The sequence below is a fragment of the Cricetulus griseus genome, chromosome 7 (assembly GCF_003668045.3).
Source record: "Cricetulus griseus strain 17A/GY chromosome 7, alternate assembly CriGri-PICRH-1.0, whole genome shotgun sequence".
Classification (NCBI taxonomy): Eukaryota; Metazoa; Chordata; class Mammalia; order Rodentia; family Cricetidae; genus Cricetulus; species Cricetulus griseus.
In genome coordinates this window covers 13,067,848-13,091,174 of record NC_048600.1, presented here as the reverse complement: position 1 = coordinate 13,091,174, position 23,327 = coordinate 13,067,848, and the positions used below count along the sequence as shown (strand labels likewise).

Sequence of the window (23,327 nt, the reverse complement as noted above, 5' to 3'; positions counted from 1 at the left end):
CTCTCTCTGGTGTGTGTGTGTGTGTGTGTGTGTGTGTGTGTGTGTGTGTGTGTGTGTGTGTGTGTGTGTGTGTGTGTGTGTAACTCATTCATTTTAGAGAAATCTATTAGCCTTTGCCTCAGGTTTCCCACCTGTAAAGCACAGAAACCTTGAACAATTCTTAGACTGTCAGATGTGACAACACTGGGCAAGGATCTTTAAAAACCTTCTGCTACTGTGTGAAACAGTGTCATTAATTTGCACCAACTTGTTGCAAAATTCATTCAGAAAACATGTAAATCCTTAAATTATTCCATATTTTAGCTGAGTATAAAATCTGTGTGATACTCGACCGTGGACCACTTCTCTGAACCTGTTTCCTCATCTAAACACAAACAAGGCTGTCAACAATGACTTCTAAGTGGCTTCGTATCCACTGACGCCTATCATTCCGGGAGATGTGCATTGGTTGGGAGAAAGATACCGGTTGTATTTAGGACAGGTTCTTTGGCTCTCATTCTTCTTGCAGTATTTCTATTTCTGTGGATTTTCCTCTGGATTATCCAGTTCAGTGTATGTACACCTGGGGCCCAGTGGCTTCTGTTGCTTTTTTATCTGAGAGGAGAGGATAAAATGGGCCAGTGGGGCAGGAAGGATTGCATGCTGACATGTGATCAAGCCATGGCCCTGGCCCTCTGACTGCTGCTGACCTGATCTCTGGCCTTTAGAGGTGTTTGGGTCCCAGAGCTCAGGGATTCTTTCTGACCTGGCTGTTGTTCTGCATGTCCAGGCCCCCTGCCTTCCAGAGGGCACTGTGCCTGAAGGGCTCTCTTTGAGAGCAAGCAGAGGCTGACAAGACGGAGGATATGCAAAGAGGACCCCCAGGATCCTCCATGTATAGCTGGGAAGCTAGTGACCAGAAAGGGTGTTGAAGAGAGGGGTGTAGGGGGCGGTGCTCAGAATTCTTCGGTTAATCATCTCCATAGCTCAGATAAGACCCTGCCAACTGGAAGCAAAGTCATTGTCACCAGAGGGGTTTGTGTGACTACAGAGGCAGGCAAGACGGAGTGTCCACAGTGTGGGACCATGCCAGGCACAAAACGATATCAGCATGTGATCGAGACCCCTGAGCCTGGCGAGTGGGAGGTGAGACCCTTTTGCAATTTTAGCCCTCTGCACCGATTCCTAGAATAGTTTTAAATTTGGACTGGCGTCAACCCTGGGCTTCTGTTCCATTCCCTCTTCCTCCTCCTCTCTTTTTTGGCTTTTGAGACAGGGTGTAGCTCAGGCTGGCCTCAAACTTGCTACATATCTGAGGATATCCTTGGACTCATCATCCCCCTGCTGTCACTTTCCAAATGCTGGGACAGATGGCACACACCCTGTGATAGGCATCCTTCTACTTATCTTTGCTTGTGATATTCCCTCCCTAATAGGCTCAGGACATCACATGAAGATTAAGATCTTGGTATGTGAATGGTGTGTGTGTGTGTGTGTGTGTGTGTGTGTGTGTGTGTGTGTGTGTGGTATGTGAATCCAAGCCAAACACTGTGCCTCCTTCCACTCCCACCTCCAGTCTAGCAGGCATAAAACAGACTTTGGCTCCCTGATTCTGCCCCTGTGCCACCTTCTCTCTAGTTGTCAGGATATGAAGCAGCTGTGCCAATCACAGAGAAGTCCAACCCACTGACCCAGAACTTGGACAAAGCAGATGCAGAGAAAATTGTTCAACTGTTGGGGCAGTGTGATGCTGAGATCTTCCAGGAGGAGGGGCAGATCATGCCCACCTATCAGGTGACCCGCAGTCAAACCTTGGACACTGCAAAAGAGGTGCCAAGCCAACCACATCTCAACCTCTACCCTCCCAGGCCATGGCTCCTGATTTTGGAAATCCCGAGCCTTCTCCTCCATCGCAATCCACCATCCTCTGTTTCTTTCATTTTCCCCTCATCCCCCCTTTTCATTTATTTATGTATTTATTTTGTGAGGTGGGGAATTTATTTCATGGGGAAATAGATGGATGTCAGAGGATGACTTTTGGGAATCAGTCTGTTCTTTCACCATGTGGTTCCCAGGGATTGGCAGCACTTTCCTTGGCCACTGAGCCATCTCACTGCCTCCCTCCTATCCTCTTCTTCCTGCTGATTCCTGTCCACTCTCTACAGCGACTGTACAGCGAGTCAGTTCTGACCACCATGCTGCAAGTGGCTGGGAAAGTCCAGGAGGTCTTGAAGGTACTAACTCTCCACTTGTTTCTCAGCCAAACACTTCTGTTCCCTCTGAATCCTCTTTCTTGGGTCTCCATTTCTCATTTTTATAAATCTCAACTCTTTATTGTCTTGGTCTTCCCTTTGGATATTTATTGTTATGTTAGTCATCAATAGTAGTTATGATAATTACTAGATGAATAATACCTTATCATCAGCAGTGCATTTTCCAATTTTGTTTTGCTTTGTTTTTTAAAGACAGGGTTTCTCTGTGTAGCTCTGGCTGTCCTGGAACTCACTCTGTAGACCAGGCTGGCCTCAAACTCACAGATCCTCCTGCCTCTGCCTTCCAAATGCTGGGATTAAAGGAGTGCACCACCACTTCCTAACATACATTTTCTTCTTAAATTATATTTATTATTATTATTATTATTATTACTTAATATCTATGGTTGTTTGCCTGTATATATGTCTGTGTACTACATGAGTAACTGGTGCCCATGGAGGGCAGAAGAAGGTGTTGGATCATTAGGCACTGGAGTTACAGATGGCTGGGAGCTGCCATGTGGGTGCTGGGAATCAAACCTGGCTCCTCTGGAAGGGCAGCCAGTGTCTTAATTGCTGAGCCACCTCTCCGTCCCCAGTGATACACCTTTACACTCAGTACCTTCACAAAAACCTGTGAAGTTGGTATTTTTGTCTTTTTTACTTTTTCTCTTTCCAGACCAGAAAACAAAGAACAGATGATCACAGTGGCTTGCTTGAATGTAGCCAGCTAACAATTATTGGATGCTGCTTTGATTATTTATTTTTATTTAATTGACAAAGCTGCTCTCAAGTCCTTTCTGGAATAAGTAAGAATTTTAATGAATAGCTTAGTCAGAGAGGAGAGCCAAGAAGATTTCTTTCTCCAAATCATTATTCATTTTTGCTACCTCACAGTTCTGCTAAATTTTATGAGGAGAAGAATAAGTAGTTCTAAGTCTTCCTCCATTACTGACAAAGGAAAGAAAAGCATGCTTCTCTCTGAGCTGGGCCCTGGTGAGCTGGGCTTCTGTCCTTCCTCAGGAGCCTGATGGAGGCCTGGTAGTGCTGAGTGGGGGAGGAACCTCTGGCCGGATGGCATTCCTCATGGCTGTGAGTACCCCATTCCCTGTTTGCCCACTTCCTTCTGGGGGATGTCACCCGGAAACATAAGGCTCATGGGAGGTAAGTTCTCTCAGTAGATGTAGTCTCTCCCCACCTCCTTTCCAAAAACTAAAGCCCCACTAGAGCTCCGCCTTCCCCTTGTTAACACCCCACATTGCCTGCATCACTAATCCATCATCCCCAAGTTGCTTAAGTGGCAGATTACAAATAAATTAGGGTTAAAGGATTGGTCTAAAAGACCATTACACATCCTCAACCCTCTAGAAATTGAGAATCCACGTTATGTCTTCTTTATCATTCCCTCTTCATATCCTCTCCTCCTGGACAGGTCTCTTTTAACCAGTTGATGAAAGGTCTAGGACAAAAGCCTCTTTACACATACCTCATTGCAGGGGGTGACAGGTGAGTGGCCTTGACCTGTGCATGTGGCCCAAATGTTTTTTTTTTCCTTTAGAAACTGATTTTGAATGAGTTTAGTCAAAGATTATATTGAACCTACCTCAGTCTCCACAATTCCGTGTTGCCTTATATCTGGCCCCTTCACAGACTTTCACTGCCTACCTAGCCCTTGTAGGAATTTGAGGGTTTTTTGTTTTTTTTTTTTTATCTTTTTATGGTTATCCAAGACAGGGTTTCCCTGTGTAACAGCCCTAGCTGTCCTGGAACTCACTCTGTAGACCAGGCTAACCTTGAACTCACAGAGATCCACCTGCCTCTGCCTCCTGAGTGCTGGGATTAAAGGCATGAGCCACCAACTGGTGTATCTACACTGGTCCCTGTTAAACAGGAGATGCTCATTCAAGATTGCTTTCCTCTATTCATTTTCTCAGTGTGCCCTTTCCTAAGGAACTATAGGTTTCTGCTTCCTAGCCAGTGCCACTGACCTTGATTGAGTCTGCACCCTTAGGTCTGTTGTGGCCTCCAGGGAACAGACAGAAGACAGTGCCCTGCATGGGGTCGAGGAGTTGAAGAAGGTTTGTGTTTTTTGAAATTACTCACCTAGAGACACCTGTAGCTCCCTTTTCATAGGGTTAGAAAAACCCCAACCTCAGCCAAGGCCTGGCCCCTCGTCTGGCCCTGATTTTCTCACACAACAGATTTGTACCCTGGTGAACCCTTGCTTCCTGTCACCCTAGCTCACACCTCCTCCATTCCTAGGTGGCTGCTGGGAAGAAGAGAGTCATTGTCATCGGCATTTCTGTGGGACTCTCTGTAAGTGTGAAGGCAGCTGATTGGGGCAATTTTACAAGGAAGAAGGGAGTGGGACTAGAATGGCACGGAAGGTAGATTGATGAGGTGGATGCTAGGGAATAGGAAACCTACACAAAGAATTTTATTTTAATTTCCACCAATTTGGATCTATTTTTTTATGGCTATGAAAAGAGGGGGAGGGAATTCCATCCCAGAATAACTGTATTGATTTATAAATGGTCAAGATGGACAGACTAGTCCAGAGGTCAGCCAGCAAACTATGCTGGCAGTTGGTGTAACTAGCTGCCTGAATTTGTGGATCATTTTACTGGCATGTAGTCATCATGTTTACTTAGAATTCAATGACCTCTTTTGTGCTAGGTTTAAGTAGTTGGACAGAGATCATAGGCCCCACACAGCCTGAAGTATTTACTCTCTGCTCTCCACGAAGAGTCTGGCCTCTGGCTTCATCCCCACCAGCAACATTAGCATCAACTGGCACTTGTTAGGAATACTGGCTCTCAGACTCCAGCAGGTCAATCTTCATTTTAACAAAAGTCTCAGGAGGTTTGTATGAGAACCACCAGGCTTGGTCCTGCCAACCCCACAGCAGTTTCGCTATTAAGAGTCCAGGGTGCAGAGCGTTAGATGCCAGCAGTGACTTGGACCTCCAGGAGGTCATTGAAATTACGATTGTGATCAGCAGTTTCCAAACGTCACCATTTTGGAGATATCTATGGAGGAACACAAGAAAAATGTAGCACTAACCGGGTGATTCTTGCTTGTAATCCCAGCACTCAGGAGGGAGAGGCAGAAAGATGGTTGTGTGCCCAAAGCCAGCATGGACTATACAAGAAATCATAGCTCAAAGAAAAGCTAGTACTGGTACTTTTGGGGTACTTGTAAAAAGCATGCTCCCCTACATCAAATTTGGATTCAACAAGTCTTGGTTGAGGCGCCTGCATTTCTAGCAAGCATGCTGGGGCAGGTTCCGTGTGGACCTTGGGAAACACTCAGAATGTGGCTCCTTTATTGTGCCTTCCTCCCTTGCTACCATCAGGCACCCTTTGTGGCAGGGCAGATGGACTACTGTATGGATAACACAGCTGTCTTTTTGCCAGTCCTGGTTGGCTTCAATCCGGTGAGCATGGCCAGGTGAGGCTACTGTTAGGACTTGCCAGGCTTTAGGGGAGCCTGGAAAAGGGACATGTCAAAGTCCACAGTATAATCTGCAGGGAGAAGGCAGATGGATCTATAGTCTTGCTTGCCAAGTCTCAGGGTGTAAAAGCAAATATGGGGTGGTCCCTAAGCTTTTGAAGGTTTTGTTGTTTGCTTCATTTTAAATGGTCTCTCCTTGTTTTGGAAAGGGTGAAAGGCAGCTTACAAATGCTATATAAACCAGGCAGTGGTGGCACACACCTTTAATCCCAGCACTCAGGAGGCAGAGGCAGGTGGATCTCGGAGCTTGAGCCCAGTCTGGTTACAGAGCAAGTTCCAGGACAGCCAGGGCCACACAGCGAAACCCTGTCTTTTTTATGTATTTATTTTTATGTGCATTGGTGGTTTACCTGACTGTTAAAGCATCCTTGGTGATTCTAATACACAGCCAAGTTTGGACTGGATCACTGGATGGCACTGAGCGCTTCCTGTCCACAGGGCATTGCAGTGAGAGAGTCTAGTTCTTTTGGAAGTTTTCTTCCCTGTTCCAACTTCCAGCTTGTAGTGTAACTCATACTGAGTTGTAAATGAGTCTGTGATACTCTTAACCCTGATTCTTTTCATGGAGGACTCTTCTTCACCCAAAATATATCTGCAGCAGCGGGTGCTAATTTCAGGCCCTGTGACTAAGTGAAATGAAGAATTTCAAACAATGTAGGCGTGGAGATCTTCCAGTTGTTCCTTAAAGCAGTGGCTCCCTGTCTTGGCTCATCTTCAGAACTGCCTCGGAATCTTGATAAAAATACAGTTTAGGGCTCTGTGCACATCTGCTGAGGCTAACCTCTGGGTAGGTGTGGTATCCAGAACAAAACAGATCCCCTCCTCCCCCACCCCCGGGGAAATTGAAGTCTGGGAATCCTAATTTTTACTTAACAATGTTGGTGCCTTCTCTGTCCCCTCCTTAGGTCTCTTCTCCTCTCTCTCTCTCTCTCTCTCCCTCTCTCTCTCTCTCCCCCTCCCTCTGTCCCTCCCTCCCTCTCGTCTCTAGGAAGTGTTAGAAATTAACTTGAGGACAGCAATAGAAGGCGCTTTACACAATGGGTATGAAAAAGGTGAAACTTGTCTGCCTCAGGATTCATACAGAAGAAAAATCTATAAAAATAGTTCAAGAAGGGGCTGGCGTGTGCCTGTCATCCCAGTGCCGGGGAAGCAGAGGCAGGAGGATTCCTGGGTGTGCTGGCCAATCAGTCTAGTTTAGTGAGTGACCCTGTCTCAAAAATAGGATGGAGAGTAATTGGAGAAGATATCTGGGGTTGGCCTCTGACATGTGCCTACACAGACATGAACACACACACACACACTCACACACACACACACACACACACACACACTCATACACACACATATACACACATACACACACATTCATATACACACACACTCATACACACACATACACACACACACACAATACACACATACACACACATATACACACTCATACACACATACACACACTCATATACACACACATTCATACACTCATACACACATACACACACTCATATACATACACATACACACTCGAGCATACACACACACTCATATACATACACACACATACACACACACACACACACACACACACAAATAAAATAAATCATTCAAAAAGGGATGGAATCTTGTCAGGGACATGATGATCAGGGACAGTTAGGGATGTCGTGTGCGGGCTTAGCTCAGTCTTTGAAAGAGGCCTTGCTACATTGAGCAATTCACAAATTTTTCCCTACTTCAGAAGACCCTCATTTTTTTGAGATTCTACAATCTGTAGCTAAGCATATAGACTGTACTAGCTCTCTTATCTTATTAGCACATTGCTTCGTTCCTGATTAATTTATATTCACCAGGCGGGCATTGGTGGCGCACGCCTTTAATCCCAGCACTCGGGAGGCAGAGGCAGGCGGATCTCTGTGAGTTCGAGGCCAGCCTGGTCTCCAGAGCGAGTGCCAGGATAGGCTCCAAAGCTACACAGAGAAACCCTATCTCGAAAAACCAAAAAAAAAAAAAATTATATTCACCAACAGATGCTACAGTTAATAGCACAACTTCATACCTCGCTAGGGCCCAACATTCCTCCCTCAGGTAGTAGGGGTTCATGCTTTGGAGAGATTTTCAGATATATTTCCAAGGATGGGAAAGATTTCAAAGGAGTCAAAGATGGAATGTAAGGTGTTAGTTTTGACACTTGACTTCCAGCTAGAACTTTTTTGTTTGTTTGTTTTTCTTTTTCGAGACAGGGTTTCTCTGTGACTTTGGAGGCTGTCCTGGAACTAGCTCTTGCAGACCAGGCTGGTCTCAAACTCATAGAAATCAGCCTGCCTCTTCCTCCCCAGTGCTGGGATTAAAGGCGTGCGCCACCAACGCCTGGCTTCCAGCTAGAACTTTAAACTTGAAAGTTGGCTTTGTTGCTGGAGGTATTATTAACCCAATCTTTGGGGTTCAGAGCCACATCACCCAGATGCTCCAAAGCATATTTCTCTGCTTAGTAGTTGATCTCTGACCCCTCTGTCTCGCTGAGACCTTTCCTTCAGATTCTCACAGGCCGTCCTTTTTTCTTCCGTGTTTCCCTGGACCTCAGAAATGATCCTATTGAAGACTGGAGATCAACATTCCGGCAAGTGGCAGAGCGGATGCAGAAGATGCAAGAGAGACAGGAAGCTTTTGTACTCAATCCTGCTGTTGGGGTAGGCCAGACTCACTTTTCTCTGTGCACTTCTTCAAGCATTCGGGAATTGCTTGTCACTTGCTGGGAATCTTTGATCTTACAGTCCTTGTGCATAAATCCCCAAGGCATTTCATATCAATCCATGTGTTTTCAGTGAAGTCCTATTTTCTCTTTACCTTACAATGTTTTTTTTTTTAAATCTTTATTTTAGCCCTGTTTCTCAGATCAGTAACCAGTAAGCACTTACAGGATCTAGAACAGTCTAGAAGAACTAGAACAGTTTAAAAGAGCCCTTTGCCATCTATACACAGACAGCTTCGACTAACTGCTGTTAGGTCTCATCCAGTCTCGTACACAGATTCAAATGTCAAAAACGGCTTTAAAAATCAGTATGCAGTTTCATTCCTTCTGTTTGTTTGTTTGTTTGTTTTATTGATTTTTTTCCAGACAGGGTTTCTCTGTGTAGCTCTGTTTGTCCTAGAACTCACTCTGTAAACCAAACTGGCCTTGAACTCACAGAGATCCACCTGCCTTTGCCTCCTAAGTGCTGGGATTAAAGGCATGCATCACCCAGAACAGTTTCATTCTTTTTTTTTTTTTTTTATAAAGATTTTATTTATTTTGTATACAACATTCTGCTTCCATGTATATCTGCACACCAGAAGAGGGCACCAGATCTCATAACGGATGGTTGTGAGCCACCATGTGGTTGCTGGGAATTGAACTCAGGACCTCTGGAAGAGCAGCCGGGGCTCTTAACCTCTGAGCCATCTCTCCAGCCCCTCATTCTTATGCCTTTCATTATCCTCTCCACAATGCCTTTGGCCCTCTTAACCTCAGAATTCCTGTTCTTTATTCTTCTCTGGGTCCAGAACACATCTCACTAGTACATCTGTCCCTCCTTTTTTCTTTTATTTTCTTTTTCAAGACAGGGTTTCTCTGTGTAGACCCAGCCATTCTGGAACTTGCTCTGTAGACCAGGCTGGCCTCAAACTCACAGACATCCTCTGGCCTTTGCCTCCCGGATGCTGGAATTAAAGGTGTGCACCACCACTGCCTGGATCCCTACAGTTTTTTTCTTAACTAAAAGTTTTGCTTCCTACCTCCCTTTGTCAGTGGTGGGCACATCTGTGACCTTCCCCTCAATCTTCATGTGAGATAGGGAGGGAAATTCCAAGGTATATATAGCTTGTTCTTGTCTCATGCCTCATCCTCATTCTACTGGTTGGTTTTCTGGTTTTTTTTTTCTTTAAAGGTTTATTTTTAAAATTATTTTTAGGTGTGTGTGTGTAGTGGGGTGTGTGTGTGTGTGTGTGTGTGTGTGTGTGTTTGACTGCAGGTGACCATGGAGTCCAGATGAGGGCATCAGTTCTCCTGGAGCAGGCAGTTGTGAGCTTCCCATTGTGGGTGCTGGGAACTGAACTCAGGTCCTCGGCAAGAGCAGAGAGCACCGTTAGCCACTGAGCCATCTCAACAGCCCCTAGTCTTCTGCTTTTAATCACTGGCCATGTCATTTTCTTTGCTGCAATCTTTGTGATGAACTGTGATGTCTGCTCCATGTGTCTGTCCAAAGCATGGGAAACTTGGCACTGAGGAATGACAAACTACCATAAAACATGGTGGGGAAGATTCTCAGAAAGAAAAGTATTCTCTGAAAGCCCTTGACCTAAAGACACAATCACTGTGACTTCCTCCTAGAGAGTCTTGGACTCACCATAGAGATAGCCAGAGGTGGCCCTTCTCTTCTCCTTTCAGTTAAGCACACTCCAGCACCCGTTCTTATCAGTCATGGCTACCAGTAAAAGATGTACTCTGGGATCCCTAACCAGAGTGGACATCTAGTGGGGATCCCCAATCACACTCATGCCCAGGAGTCACCAATCACATCCCATGCCCAAGGATCACCAACACCACTCCATGCTCAGGGGTCATGGACTGGAGAACTGGTAGACCCCTGGGTTGTTCTCTTTCTCTCAATTCCTCTTAGTGTCATTGCCTCCTTAGCCAGAGGGGCTCAGCGGCTCTTCCCGAATGAAAGGTGGAAGTGCCACCAAGATTCTGCTGGAAACCCTGCTACTAGTGGCCCATAAGACTGTGGACCAGGGTGTTGTGGCCTCTCAAAGGTATGGAAGAAAAAGACAAGCTGGAGATCAGATTCACGAAGTGGTGACACAGGGGAGGAGATGGGAGATTCAGAGCGCAGAGGCTAGCTTCCAAGACTCACAGAGGCTAGAACCTGCCCTGCTATGACTTTCTTCCCTTACCGGAGTCTCTGGCCCAGCTTCTAGAGTGCTCAAGCCCAACCGCCCACCCTCTTCTTGGCTTTTTGTTTTCTCCCTGCAGCCCTTTGTAAAAGAGAATCTTTTCTGCTCTTATTAATGGGGATCTTTCTCCCTCCTCCTTCCTCCCATTTCCCTCCATCATGGACTAGCAAAACTTTTCTTTTAAATGGGAATTGTGACACCCCCTAAGTGTGGGTAGGGGAACCTAGGTCTTTTGGGGGTGAGGGACACCAGGCCCTCTTTGGGAGCTAGTGAATTTTCTTCCAGATGCCTTCTGGAAATCCTGAGGACATTTGAGCGTGCTCATCAGGTGACCTACAGTCAAAGTTCCAAAATTGCTACCCTGATGAAACAAGTCAGCACCAGGTATGTGGCTGTGTGTTTATAGAGGATGTCTTGAGAGCTGGGGATACTCTGTGAGATGTATTAACATGGCAAGAGTGATGGGTCCTCATGTTGGAAGGCCTTGGGTGTTTACTCTTGTGTTATTCTGTGGCCTCTTTTCATGGTGATTGTTTGTGTCCTGGCCTCTGACGACTCTTTCGCAGCCTGGAGAAGAAAGGCCGAGTATACTTGGTTGGCTGGCAGACCCTTGGCATCATTGCCATCATGGATGGAGTGGAGTGTATCCACACCTTTGGTGCTGGTAGGCCCTAGTCCTGGTGTTCTTTCAGAGTTCCAGCATCCCAGTCAGTTGGTCCACTACCAAAGCATTTTCTTGCAAACCCCTGAGGTTCTCCAGTGCCCATTCTGTCCTACATAAAGAGGCATTTCAGTCAAATGCTTTTTTTCATTTGAAGCACCAAATTCTACCTCGGTCCTTGATATCTCAGTTCCTACCCACCCCAGGGCTCTAACTATAGCTACTTACACAGATCACCATTCATCCTGCATCCCACTCTCTGACCCCGTGACAGCCCTTGAAGAAGAACCTTCCTATCTTATAAAGCCTGCCATTCTTTTCTCTCTCATCTTGAACTCCCCAGATTCCCAAGATGTCCGTGGCTTTCTCATTGGTGATCACAATGACATGTTTAACCAGAAGGCAGAGCTCACCAACCAGGTTGGAAAATGACAGGACTTGGGAAGTTGTAGAACTCATTGGTGTGCAGAGGGCAGTAGAGGAAGTATGAGGGGATAAAAAATCCCGAGAAGGAATGTAGGTCAGAGGTCATGGTGCCTCAAAGCTGTGGAGTATGGAAGGCTCTGGATTTATCCTCTAAAACTTGGCTTCAGTCCACTGACCTGCTACCTATACTACTACTTTGAACACTGATAGTTTTTTCAAGTGAAGTCAAAACGGCTGTATTAGATGTTGTCTATGGTCTCCTTCAGTCTTCTAGTCTGTGCTTTTAAGTGTCCTGCTCGGAGGAACTCTATCTTCTTTTGTCCCAGGGTCCCCAGTTCACCTTCTCCCAGGATGATTTCCTGACTTCCATCCTGCCATCCCTTGTGGAAATTGACACTGTGGTCTTTGTTTTCACCCTGGACGGTGAGAGGGAAAATGGAAATAGTGGGGTTAGAAGCAAAAGTGGAGGAGCTGCCATTTTGAGTCTCAGGGTGCCTTGTCAGAGGGAGGATGTCTTAGTTAGGGTTTCTATTGCTGTGATAAAACACCAAGAACAAAAGTGACTTGGCCAGGGAAGGGTTGGATTTGTTGTTGTTGCTTTAATCTTACAGTTTATAAGTCTATCACTGAGAGAAGTCAGGGCAGAAACTGGGAGGCAGGAGCTGATGCAAAGGCTATGAAGGAGTGCTGCTTGCTCCTCATGGCTTGCCCAGTCTGCTTTCTTATGGCATTCAGGATCCCCAGTCCAGGGGTAGCAGTGTTCATAGTGAGCTGAGCCCATCAATAATCAACCAAGGAAATGTGCCATTGGCTTGCCCATAGGTCAGTCTGGTGGGGGCATTTTCTCAATAGAAGTTCCTTTTTCCAGCTGGGTGTTGGTGGCACATGCCTTTAATCCCAGCACTGAGGAGGGGGGCAGAGGCAAGTAGATCTCTGTGAGTTGAAGGCCAGCCTGGTCTACAGAGCTAGTTCCAGGACAGCTTCCAAAGCAATATGGAGAAACCCTGTCTTGAAAAAAACAAAAACAAACAAAAAAAGGTTCATTTTCCCCAAACAATTCCAGCTTGGGTCAAGTTGGAATAAAACTACCTAACAGAGAGGGACAGACTGAGTGTCCTGGCAGGACCCCAGGGTGGCAGGAAGAACAGCTTCATAGCCTTGCCTTTTAACTCTGATGCTTCCTATCCCATCCAGATAACCTCACAGAGGTCCAGGCACTGGTGGAGCAGGTGAGAAAGAAGACCACAAGCATCCAAGCCCTTGTCCACAGCACTGTGGGGCAGTCCTTGCCAGTGAGTGTCCAGCACTGGGGAGAAGATCTGGGCATGGTTACAGCCAGACCTTCTGGACCCCCCCCACACACACTTATCTCTTTCTCCTCAGGCCCCTCTAAAGAGACTCTTTCCCTCCATCATCAGCATCACATGGCCGCTTCTGTTCTTTGAATATGAAGGGAGCTACGTCCAGGTAGGCCGGGATGAGAAGGCAGTGCCTGCAGGAGAGGAGCCCCCAAAACCCCAAGGCTAGATGGGAAAAAGCCTAAATATTTGTTTGTCTCCTTTCCTCCTCAAGCTGGGCAAATTCCCAAATTATCAGGTTTCTGAAGAGAGTTGCCAAGGCAACAGGGTTCAGTTCTTTCTAGGAATATACAGAAAGGGCGAGGCAGGCCACCAATCACCACACGCTCATTTGTTCTCTGGGACAGGTTGATTGTTGATACTGAAGTCATTATCAGCACCCTAAATCGTCTAAGGCACCTCCTTTGCATGGCACACCATGCTGAACACATTGCAGATATTACCCCTCGTGTGAGAGTGAAATTATAAATCCAGGAGACACACGGAGAGGAATCATAGAACAATGAGCAGTTTGCATGCACTTTTCAGTTTGGTTTGGAGCAGGCACCAGGAAATTCAGGTGCCGATCCAGTTCTGCTGTGAGTCCCAGGAAAGAAAACAAATTTCTATCTCTGGGCCTTATTTTTCTCACAGTCCATCTGCCCACCCTTCATGGGGCAGAACCAGGGCCGAGAAGGGGTGCTGGGGGAGGTGTGGACTTCCATCATTATTCAAATGACTTCCTTCTGGAAGCTTCCAGACTGGACCAGACAGAATCAGCATATAGCCTCACTGGACCCAGAGCTCTGGCTTCATAACTGTCTCTTCCTGGTGCGAAACCCAGCCCCCTTCTCTGTGTTTTGTTCTAAATGGCATTCCTGTGTCATAGCCTTACTTTCAGGCATGCTTCCCACATCACATTCTCTGACATCGCCTGTTTTTGAAGAAGTCTTCTCTGATTAACTTGATATTGTCTTGGCCCTCATGATGCTTAATAAAAATATATCCTAATGAATATTTCATATATATTATCCCAGTTCTCATTTCAACATCTCTCCAGCCCTTATTTCTGTTTTCTTTCTTCCTTTTTTTTTTTTTTTTTTGAGACAGGGTTCCTCTGTGTAGCACTAGCTATCCAGGAACTCGCTCTGTAGACCAGGCTGGCCTCCAACTCACAGAGATCCGCCTGCCTCTGCCTTCCGAGTGCTGGAATTAAAGATGTGCGCCACCACTGCTTGACTATTTCTGCTTTTAATGCGGTGCCATTTTATTCAAATTTTGTCTGTATCCAAATCTATTAGGTTTTCAATCTTTTACTTGATACTGGCTTCATCTTTCCATATGGAATTGTCTGAAAAAAAAAAAAAAAAGCTTTCTTTGGGACTTTTTCCTAGTTTGCTTTTTGCTGCTATGATAAAACACTGACCGAAAACAACTTGGAAAGGTTAAGACTCTTTGGTCTTATACTTTACAGCCTATCATTTCAGGGAGTTGGGGGCAGGAGCTCCAACTGGAAGCAAGAGCAGAGGTGGGACCATGGAGGAAAACCGCTTCCACTTATTCTCCATGGCTTGTTCAGTTTTCTTAAATTTTCCATTACATTTTACTCTTTGTGTATGTGTGAGTATGTATATGTGTGAGTGTGTGTATGTGTGAGTGTGTGTGAGTGTGTATGTGTGTGAGAATATGTGTGTATGTGTGTGAGTGTGTATATGTGTGAGAGTGTGTATATGTGAGTTACCATGTGGGTGTTGGGAATTAAACCTGGGACCTAAGAGCCAGTGCTCTTAAACAGTGAGCCATCTCTCCAGCTTGGTCTTCACTTTTTTTTTTTTTTTTTTTTTGAGACAGGGTTTCTCTGTGGCTTTGGAGCCTATCCTGGAACTAGCTCTTGTAGATCAGGCTGGTCTCGAACTCACAGAGATCCACCTACCTCTGCCTCCCAAGTGCTGGAATTAAAGGCGTGGGCCACCAACGCCCAGCTGGTCTTCACTTTTAATTTGAAACATTTTGCCCTACTCACCAGTCCTTTACTGAATTTACTTCATTCCTTTCTCTCCTCTAGTTCATCTGAAAGATAAGTGAAGCCATCTTACACTTCACACTTGCCAGGCAGAGTGGCACAACAATCCTAGCACTTGGTGGCAGAAGCAGAATCTGGAAGAGCTCAAGGTCATCCCCAGCTACATAAGGACTTTGAAGCCACCCCGAGTTACATGAAACCCTGTCTCAAAAAACAAATCTTCACACCAATCACATCAGAGTACAGCCACTTCCAGCAAGGGCATTTGCTGCTATAAGTACAATATAATTATCCACTCTGGGAATGAAAGTTAATCCCATACCATTACCTAAATCCAGATTTCCTGAGATATCCCTGGGGAAGTTGTTATTTTCCAGATCTAGAATCCAATCAAAGATAATCTGCTGACTTCAGTCAGTAGGCCTCTCTGCTTTTCTTTAACAGTCTTTGGTCTTTTGGCATTTTTTTTTGTCTCTCATGAGAATGATATTTTTAGTCTAAGCAAATCTTTTTCCAGAATGTATCTCACATTTCCAAAATGTACAAACAACTTGCTGTATATTCAGCTTTACATTTGTCTTTGTTTTCTTTGGGAGCATGTCACATTAGGAGTCACCTGGCATCTGTTTGTCTCTTCCTTGGTGAGGCCATGGTGGCTTATTCAGTGGTGGTGATGGCTGCTATGTTTCTTTGCATCCTGTCACCCAGCTGTCCTTAACACTGTGCTGGCATCTGCTGATGAGTTCTGCTTGACTCAACTGTTCCTGTGGTGACTCTCAACTGGTGATTTTCTATTTCTAGCCTTCTTCCTCTTATCTATATTCATTAATTGGCTTTCTTCTCCAAGGAACTTCCTATTCACTCCCTATCCCATCTGTATTTGTTTAATGTCATTATGGACTCATGAATTTTCTGTTGTTGTTAAATGTTTAGATTTTTCTTTTAAAGACAGTGTTTCTATGTAGCCAAGGCTGGACTAGAACTTATCATAAATCCCAGTCTGGCCTTGAACTCATAACCCTCCTACATCAACCTCCTAAATACTGGAATTATAGACATCCACCATCATGCATGACTTAGATGTATCTTAATACTTTTTTATTTAATTTCTGCGTGTTCGAGCAACTGCTTGTCTACATGTGCACTAAGTGTATGCAGTGCCATGGGTCAGAAGAGGGTATTGGATCTTCTGCACCTGAAGTTATAGGTGATTGAGAACCTCCCAGTGTGGATGCTGGGAATCTATCTCAATGCAATGCTAGAGCAGCAAATGCTCTTCACATTGAGTCCTCTCTCCAGCCCCTTAATACAGTCTCTCTCTCTCTCTCTCTCTCTCTCTCTCTCTCTCTCTCTCTCTCTCTCTCTCTCTTCTCCCTCTCTCCCTCCCTCCCCCCCACAGTTTTTGAGATAGGGTTTCTCTGTATAACAGCCCTGGCTGTCCTGGAACTTGCTTTGTAGACCAGGCTGACCTCCAACTCACAGAGATCCACCTGCCTCTGCCTCTGCCTCTTGAGTGATGGAATTAAATGTGTGCACAATGCATGGCTTCCCTTAATACATTCTATTACTACTTTTTTTTTTTCATTTTAATCCTCAGAACAGGAGCTTTTTCAAGATGGCTTCCTCGGGCCTACTCATATCCATATTTAAACATGCCTTGCATGAGTCATTTTGAAGAAACTAAAAAGAAAACAAACAAACAAAAAAACCCTCTTATTTCTGGGCAAAGGGTGGCATACATTTCACATCTCATGTGCTTTAACATTTTCGGAATATTACTTAACTGCAGTGTACAGATCCCTTCTTCCCTGACAACTGTGGATGTACTTGTATGATACTTGACCTGTCCAATTTCTTATTTGGGGCATTAACTTCTTTTCAACATTTTGCTATTGCTAATAATGAAGTAATGATAATGCACACATTTTTGAGATAAATATCTAGAAATGTTAGGTGTTTGTCAAAGTTTAAATACAAATGTAATTTTGTTGGATGCTGTAAACTTTTCTTCTACAGGCTTTGTATCATTTGCTTTTCACAGCTGGGTTTTTATTAGTGCTGGCTCCAGACAGCCTCCCAGAGAGTTCTGTCTAGTTTCATCCAATTTCTATGGAATTTTCATTTATATTATTTATTGACATTTTGAAGTAGTGGAATGGTACCCAGGGCCTCACACATGCTAGGCAAATGCTCTGCAACTGAGCCACACCCCAGCCTGTATCCCTATGATGTGGGAGTGGAGCATCTTTCCCTCTGCTCTCTTTCCTTCTCCTCCACCTCTCTCCCTGTTCTCTTTTGCTCCCCACTTAACCCTACTTTCAGTTGTTCTGCACCTCCCTATGTAAACTGAGTGGCCTCAGATCCATGATGATCCTTCCCGTCCTGCCTTCAGCATGCTGGGATTACAGATGTCCATCACCGAGCCCAGCATTGACTTCTTTTTCTAACAGGCCTTTAAATCTCTGCTGACTCCCTTGGCCTTGGGTTCTTCATGAAGCCATTAGTGCTCTATTCCTGATACATGTTGTAAATACTTTCTCTTGGCTTTGGTCTGCAAAGAGTCTGCTTCAGTTTTTCGAGGTTGAATCTGTCAATCTCTCCATTGCCATCTGGGGCTTGAAGCACAGAAAGCACCTCCCCTACTGCTGCTGGTATGGCACCTCTGTGTTTCTTCTTGCAATTCTTAGGAACTTTGTTTATTTTGTGTAAGCAGTAAGGTATGGACTCATTTATATTTTCCCAAGCAATTACCTAATTGTCTTAGTTACTTTTCTATTGCTCTGACTATGCACCAGGACCAAGGTGACTTATAAAAGAAAGCATTTAACTGGAGGCCTGCTTACAGTTTCAGAGAGGGATTCCATGGCCATCAGGGCAGGGAGCATGGAAGCAGGCAGGCAGGCATGATGCTGGAGCAGGAGCTGGGAGCTTTTATCTTGAGATAACAACCGAGAAACAGAGAGCGTTAACTGGGAATGGTGGGTTTTTTAAACTTCAAAACCTACCCCCCCCCAGTGACACACCTCCTCCAATAAGGCTCTCCTAATTCTTTCCAAACTGTTCCACTAACTGTGGAACAAGCTTTCAAATATATGAGCCTATAGGGGCCATTCTCATCCAAACTACCACACCGATTGTCTCAGTTTAATTTTAAGTATAGATTGTCTTGAGTGGTGCAGGATGTTGTGTGTGCCATATATTCAAATTCCATGTTCACTGGTCCAATAACAATACAGTGAGTTTGCATGTTTTTTTGTAATGTTAGAGGCAACCTGGATTTTCTGTTTGTTCCACTGGCCTGTCTGTTGATGCACTGGTGCTATGAGCTTAATTATAGAGGATTTATGGCATGTTTAATATTTGGTAGGATTAGTCTTCCCTTAATTAAATATTAAGGACTTTCCTAGCTATAATTGCAGATTTATTTCTCCATTTGAACTTTAAAGCTAATCATGTAAACTTCAAAATAACTTTGTTAGTGATACTTAATGGGATAAATGAGTAACAATATAACTCAGATTTAATTATTTCCTAGAGACTGTATGATAAATGGCATATAGCATCTCTCTCAGGGTTTCTATTGCTGTGATAAAACACCATCATCAAAAGTAGCATGGGAAGAGAAGGATTTATTTCATCTCATAACTCTCAGGGCAAACTCCATCACTGAGTGAAGTCAGGGCAAAAACTAAAGCAGAAACCTTAGAGAATGCTGCTCTCTGGCTTGCTCTCTATGGCTTTCTCAGCTTGCTTTCAATCCCCAGCATTCATGCAACAATGGTAAAAAGTAAATATTTTAAAAAGTGTCCAGTATGCACTCTTCCAAGGGTTTGTGTGACAATCTCACACTCTCAGAAGGACAGGGACCCTGGAGCAGCATTACATGCCACCTCTGCATTCAGCGACACTGTAGCTAGTGGATAAGTCCCAGTACTTAGCTCCTCCCACATTTATGGGGTCTTTGGATTTATGGATCCATCAAAGGTCAAATAAGAAAATTTGGAGGCTGGAGAGATGCCCTAGCAGTTAAGAGTGAAGGGACACCAGCTACTAGGGCATGTGGCTCTGGCAGGCCTTGCCCTTCTTTCCCATTCCCTCTGCCTTGCTAAAACCATTAGATTCCATTCCTAAAGCAAAACCATGAAGGTCTTTTCCTTTATTTGGACATTTGCAATGCCAGACCCTTGAGGATGAGTACCAAAGTCCAGCAATCAAAAGCTCTCTGGTTCACCTAATTAACATGCCCAATAAAATTATCCCACTACATGCCTAGCCCATTCTAACACAGACCTCCCCTTTTACTACTCTTAAAAATTACACCTGCAAGGTCATTTGCTGCTGTTTCTGCCTGAGTCAGAAAGCAGCCACTTTAACATACCCCACCACACTCCACTTAATAAAGGATCTCTCTGTGAAAACAGGTGTTTGGGTGTGGTTTGTGCCTAATCTGGGGTCCCAGAGGAAGCCCCTACTGCTCCGATCTCCTTCAAAGAGCACTTGGTCTTCCAGAGGACCAGGCTCAATTGGCAGCACCCACAGGGCAAACAACTGTCAGTAACTCCAGTTCCAGAGGACGATATGCCCTCTGCTGGCCTCCAAATTCACTGCATACAAACAGTACACAGACACACATGCCAGCAAAACCCCCATACATCTTAAAAGTACAGGTAAATACATCTTTTTTTTTTTTAAAGTAGACTTTTATACTTGAGAGAAAACCAAATCCACAATTGTCTAATTAAAACACAATTTAATAAATATTGACCAGAAAGATGGACACTGGTCAGATCCATACCTGGGATTGCCAGAGAATAGTGATGAATTGGGTTAATCAGGTGTTAATAAGGCAAAACCCACAAGGCAATTTACTTCCTGCCCTTGTCCAATCAGGGGCAAGCATACATCCTGACATACTTCCTGCCTACTTACTCGGCCCATGTGTATGACCAAGAACATCCTGTCAAGTTGGGGCAACCAATTTTGTTTACTGAAATAAGAACGCTTGGCTTATTATTACATGAACAACAGCCCCAACATTCTAGGGAGTTATCTGTCCTTGGGCAAGTGGAGCTTACAGGTTAATTTTTAGCCTTTACGATAATAGAATAAAAAGTAAAAAAGATTGCTAAAGGTTGTTGCATCAAACAAATAACCTGCATTTTGGTGTCCGGTTTCTTAGCAAAAGTTTTCTGTGAGGCCTGGCATTAGTGGCTCAGGCCTTTAATCCCAGCACTCGGGAGGTAGAGGCAGGCAGATCTCTGTGAGTTCAAGGCCAGCCTGGTCTACAGAGTGAGTGCTAGGATAGGCTCCAAAGCTACACAGAGAAACCCTGTCTTGAAAAACCAAAAAAAAAAAAAAAAAAAAAAAAAAAAAAAAAAAAAAAATTCTGTGTTATAATATGGCTCTCTCACCCTGCTGCTCCACTAGCCTTTTAACTTCTGGTGCTCCCTTGTATTTGCATTTCAGAAGTTCCAGCGTGAACTAAGCACCAAGTGGGTGTTAAATACAGTGAGTTCCGGGGCCTACGTGCTGCTGGGGAAGATCCTACAGAACCACCTGCTGGACCTCCGCATTGCCAATTCCAAGCTCTTTTGGAGGGCACTGGCCATGCTGCAGGTGGGAGCGTAATGGGAGGTCCCCAAACCTAGATTGCCACAGAAGGTGGTCTTTTTTTTTTTTTTTTCAAAGCCAGGGAGGGATGTAGGGTTAAGGGATAGTTTTTCACAGGTATTTCTTTCTTGGGTATATCCTTCGGTCTGCATTGCAGGCACACTTAGGCACACCGAGTGTGAAACTGTAACTACTAGGTGACTTTCTTTAAGTTTCAAGGATGCAATAGAAACCCATCTGGGTGGTGGTGGTGGCACATGCCTTTAATCCTAGCATTCAGGAAGCAGAGGCAGGTGGGTCTCTAAGTTCAAGGCCAGCCTGTTCTACAAAAGTGAGTTCCAGGACAGTTTATGTAGCCGAACAGTTCTAGGACAGATGGATGGACCTAGAATCTTTGGTAAGCTTTGCTTTTTCTCTGAGTTGTTCTCAATTTTGGACCCATTTTCTTCATTGGGGGCCACATTTAGTGCTAGTCTAACATCCCTGACAATATGAGTTTCTGTCGCCGGAGGGAGGGCTCTTATTGGCTTGTATTGGGTCAAAATGTGCACAACTTTGAACCAATCCCTGTCCTCCAGAGGGAAAGGGAACTCCTGCTCATCTGCTTTGTGTACTTTCAAGGCACTGGTGGGACAGGGTGGGAGGTGGGCTTCATTGTATCTTCCCGCATCAGAATGGAAAAAGAAAGGGGCTAATCCCAGAAGGGAGCGAGACTGGATGCTGACCAGAGAGCGTGATGGATTATTGCCTTGAAGGTTGCTTTCCTTGATCATTGATCCATGGGGTTGTTGGATCACAGCTGTAAATCTCAGCAATTCCCATTCATTATGGGCCAGTAATGGTCCACCAACTCTTTAACTCACTGCTTTATACTTGACTACCAGATTTGCTGGAAGTGAAAATTCTCCACAGTGTCTTCAGCCAGTCTCCAGGATCCTGCCACCCCCTCCCCACCCTTTCTCAAAACACTTCCTTCTCCTGTGACGCCATTCTCAGTTCTCCTTGGCATCCAACCTGACACTGACCTTACTGCTGCTTCCACAGCGCTTTTCTGGACAGTCTAAGGCTCGCTGCATTGAGAGCCTCCTCCAAGCCATCCATTTCCCTCAATCCCTGTCTGATGATGTCCGGGCTGCTCCCATCTCCCACCATGTCCAGGTTGCCCACGAGAAGGAGAAGGTATCCTTCCCCCTTGCTGGTGGTTCCACAAATACTTTCCAAGGATCTTGAACATCTTGGGAACTTGGTGTGACACTGACTTACAAAGCTCAGAGATCTCTGCCACGTGGAGCTCCCATTTGGAGGGGTGGGTGGATGGGGGTTGGGGCGGGGTGAGGAGGTATGCCTGTAACAGGAACCACTGAGGCCAAAAAAAAAAAAAAAAAAAAAAAAAAAAAAAAAAAAAAAAAAAAAGATGCCAACAAAGGGACTTCTGTTCTGCCTTGAGAGAAGACTCTTGGCACAGGAATTTTCCAGCTTGAGTGAGGGTTTTTTCTCTGCTCTTTCTAGTCTTGGTAACAACTTCCTATTCTTGAACCCAACTTAACTCCTATTCCCAATTCTCTGTCTCCTCAGGGATCTTTCTCAAATGACCTTACCTTTTCTGCAGCTCTCCCTGCTCCTTTCCACAGGTGATCCCCACAGCCTTGCTGAGCCTGCTACTCCGGCGCCCCATCGCGGAGGCTAAGGCGCGCCTGGCTGCAGCTCCTTCCGTCTGTGAAGTTGTCAGGAGCGCCCTCTCTGGGCCGGGTCAGAAGCGCACCACCTCGGAGACCCTACAGCCTGGAGTGCAGTGAACTGATGTTTCTGGGACCATGAAGGGACAGAGCCTGGGTCCAGTCCCAAGACGACTTGTGCCAGCAATGCACGTGGTGGTGGGACAAACCTAATTTGGGGGCGGGGGCACTAACGCCCAGGATCGAGAAAGAGTTCTATCTCAGCCGGATCATTTCCACTTTTACTGGTATCTTCCTATCTCAGAAATAAAATTAAATGTCTTGTTTTGGAACCTAACCTTGCAAAAAGTCAGTTATCAGACTCAGTACTCACAAACAAGGAAAATGGGGGCATCGGGTAATTTCGGGCAAGAGAGAAGCTGTGTTCCAGATACTATTCACTAGAGAAAGACAATCCCAATGAGACAAGATCCTTCTGACAAGAATGAAGGCCACATCCCCTTAGAGACTAGTGAGCTTTGGCTGCACTCTCTCCCTGTGTTTGCAAGAAAGAGCAAAGGAACTCTGGGTTGCTGGGGACCCTTTGGTGGTAGGATCCAACAAACACTAGAAACTTGTCTGCACAGTTTTAGACTTCGGCTATCACCGGATAAATCAAAGGCACCTGAATTCCTCCCAGGTGCAGTCTTCAGTACCTGAGGCCAAGGCTCTTAGTGTAGAGGTCTGGCTCCCCCTTGTGGCCGAGAGATAGCCAATTAAGAGATGCCCCAGGACCTCCCCCATGGAGAGAGTTAAGGGAGCCTTTACAGGCTAGAATTATTTGGGGATGTTACAGGGAAAGTCAAAAATCAAGGAAAGCTTTGGAATAAAGGAGGCAAATAAAACCCGAGAATGTTTTGAAGGCTTACAGTGGTTATGTGG

The 23,327-nt window shown here is 45.2% G+C and overlaps 1 protein-coding gene across 2 annotated transcripts; it reads left to right on the top strand.

Moving 5' to 3' along the window:
* Positions 1-1,065: 1,065 nt before the first annotated feature.
* Gckr (glucokinase regulator) lies at positions 1,066-22,640 on the top strand. 2 transcript variants are annotated; one of them, XM_035448271.1, is made up of 19 exons: positions 1,066-1,125; positions 1,618-1,773; positions 2,145-2,213; positions 3,255-3,323; positions 3,664-3,737; positions 4,243-4,309; positions 4,494-4,547; positions 5,587-5,681; positions 8,323-8,428; positions 10,414-10,532; positions 10,959-11,057; positions 11,240-11,337; positions 11,678-11,754; positions 12,087-12,183; positions 12,955-13,052; positions 13,144-13,227; positions 20,587-20,628; positions 21,775-21,909; positions 22,362-22,640. In XM_035448271.1, the coding sequence occupies exons 1-19, from the start codon at positions 1,066-1,068 to the stop codon at positions 22,524-22,526; spliced, it is 1,764 nt and encodes a 587-aa protein (XP_035304162.1). In that variant the 3' UTR covers positions 22,527-22,640. The 2 variants fall into 2 exon arrangements, with proteins under 2 accessions (XP_035304162.1, XP_027280244.1); XM_027424443.2 differs by having other exon boundaries at positions 20,587-20,736.
* Positions 22,641-23,327: the final 687 nt, after the last annotated feature.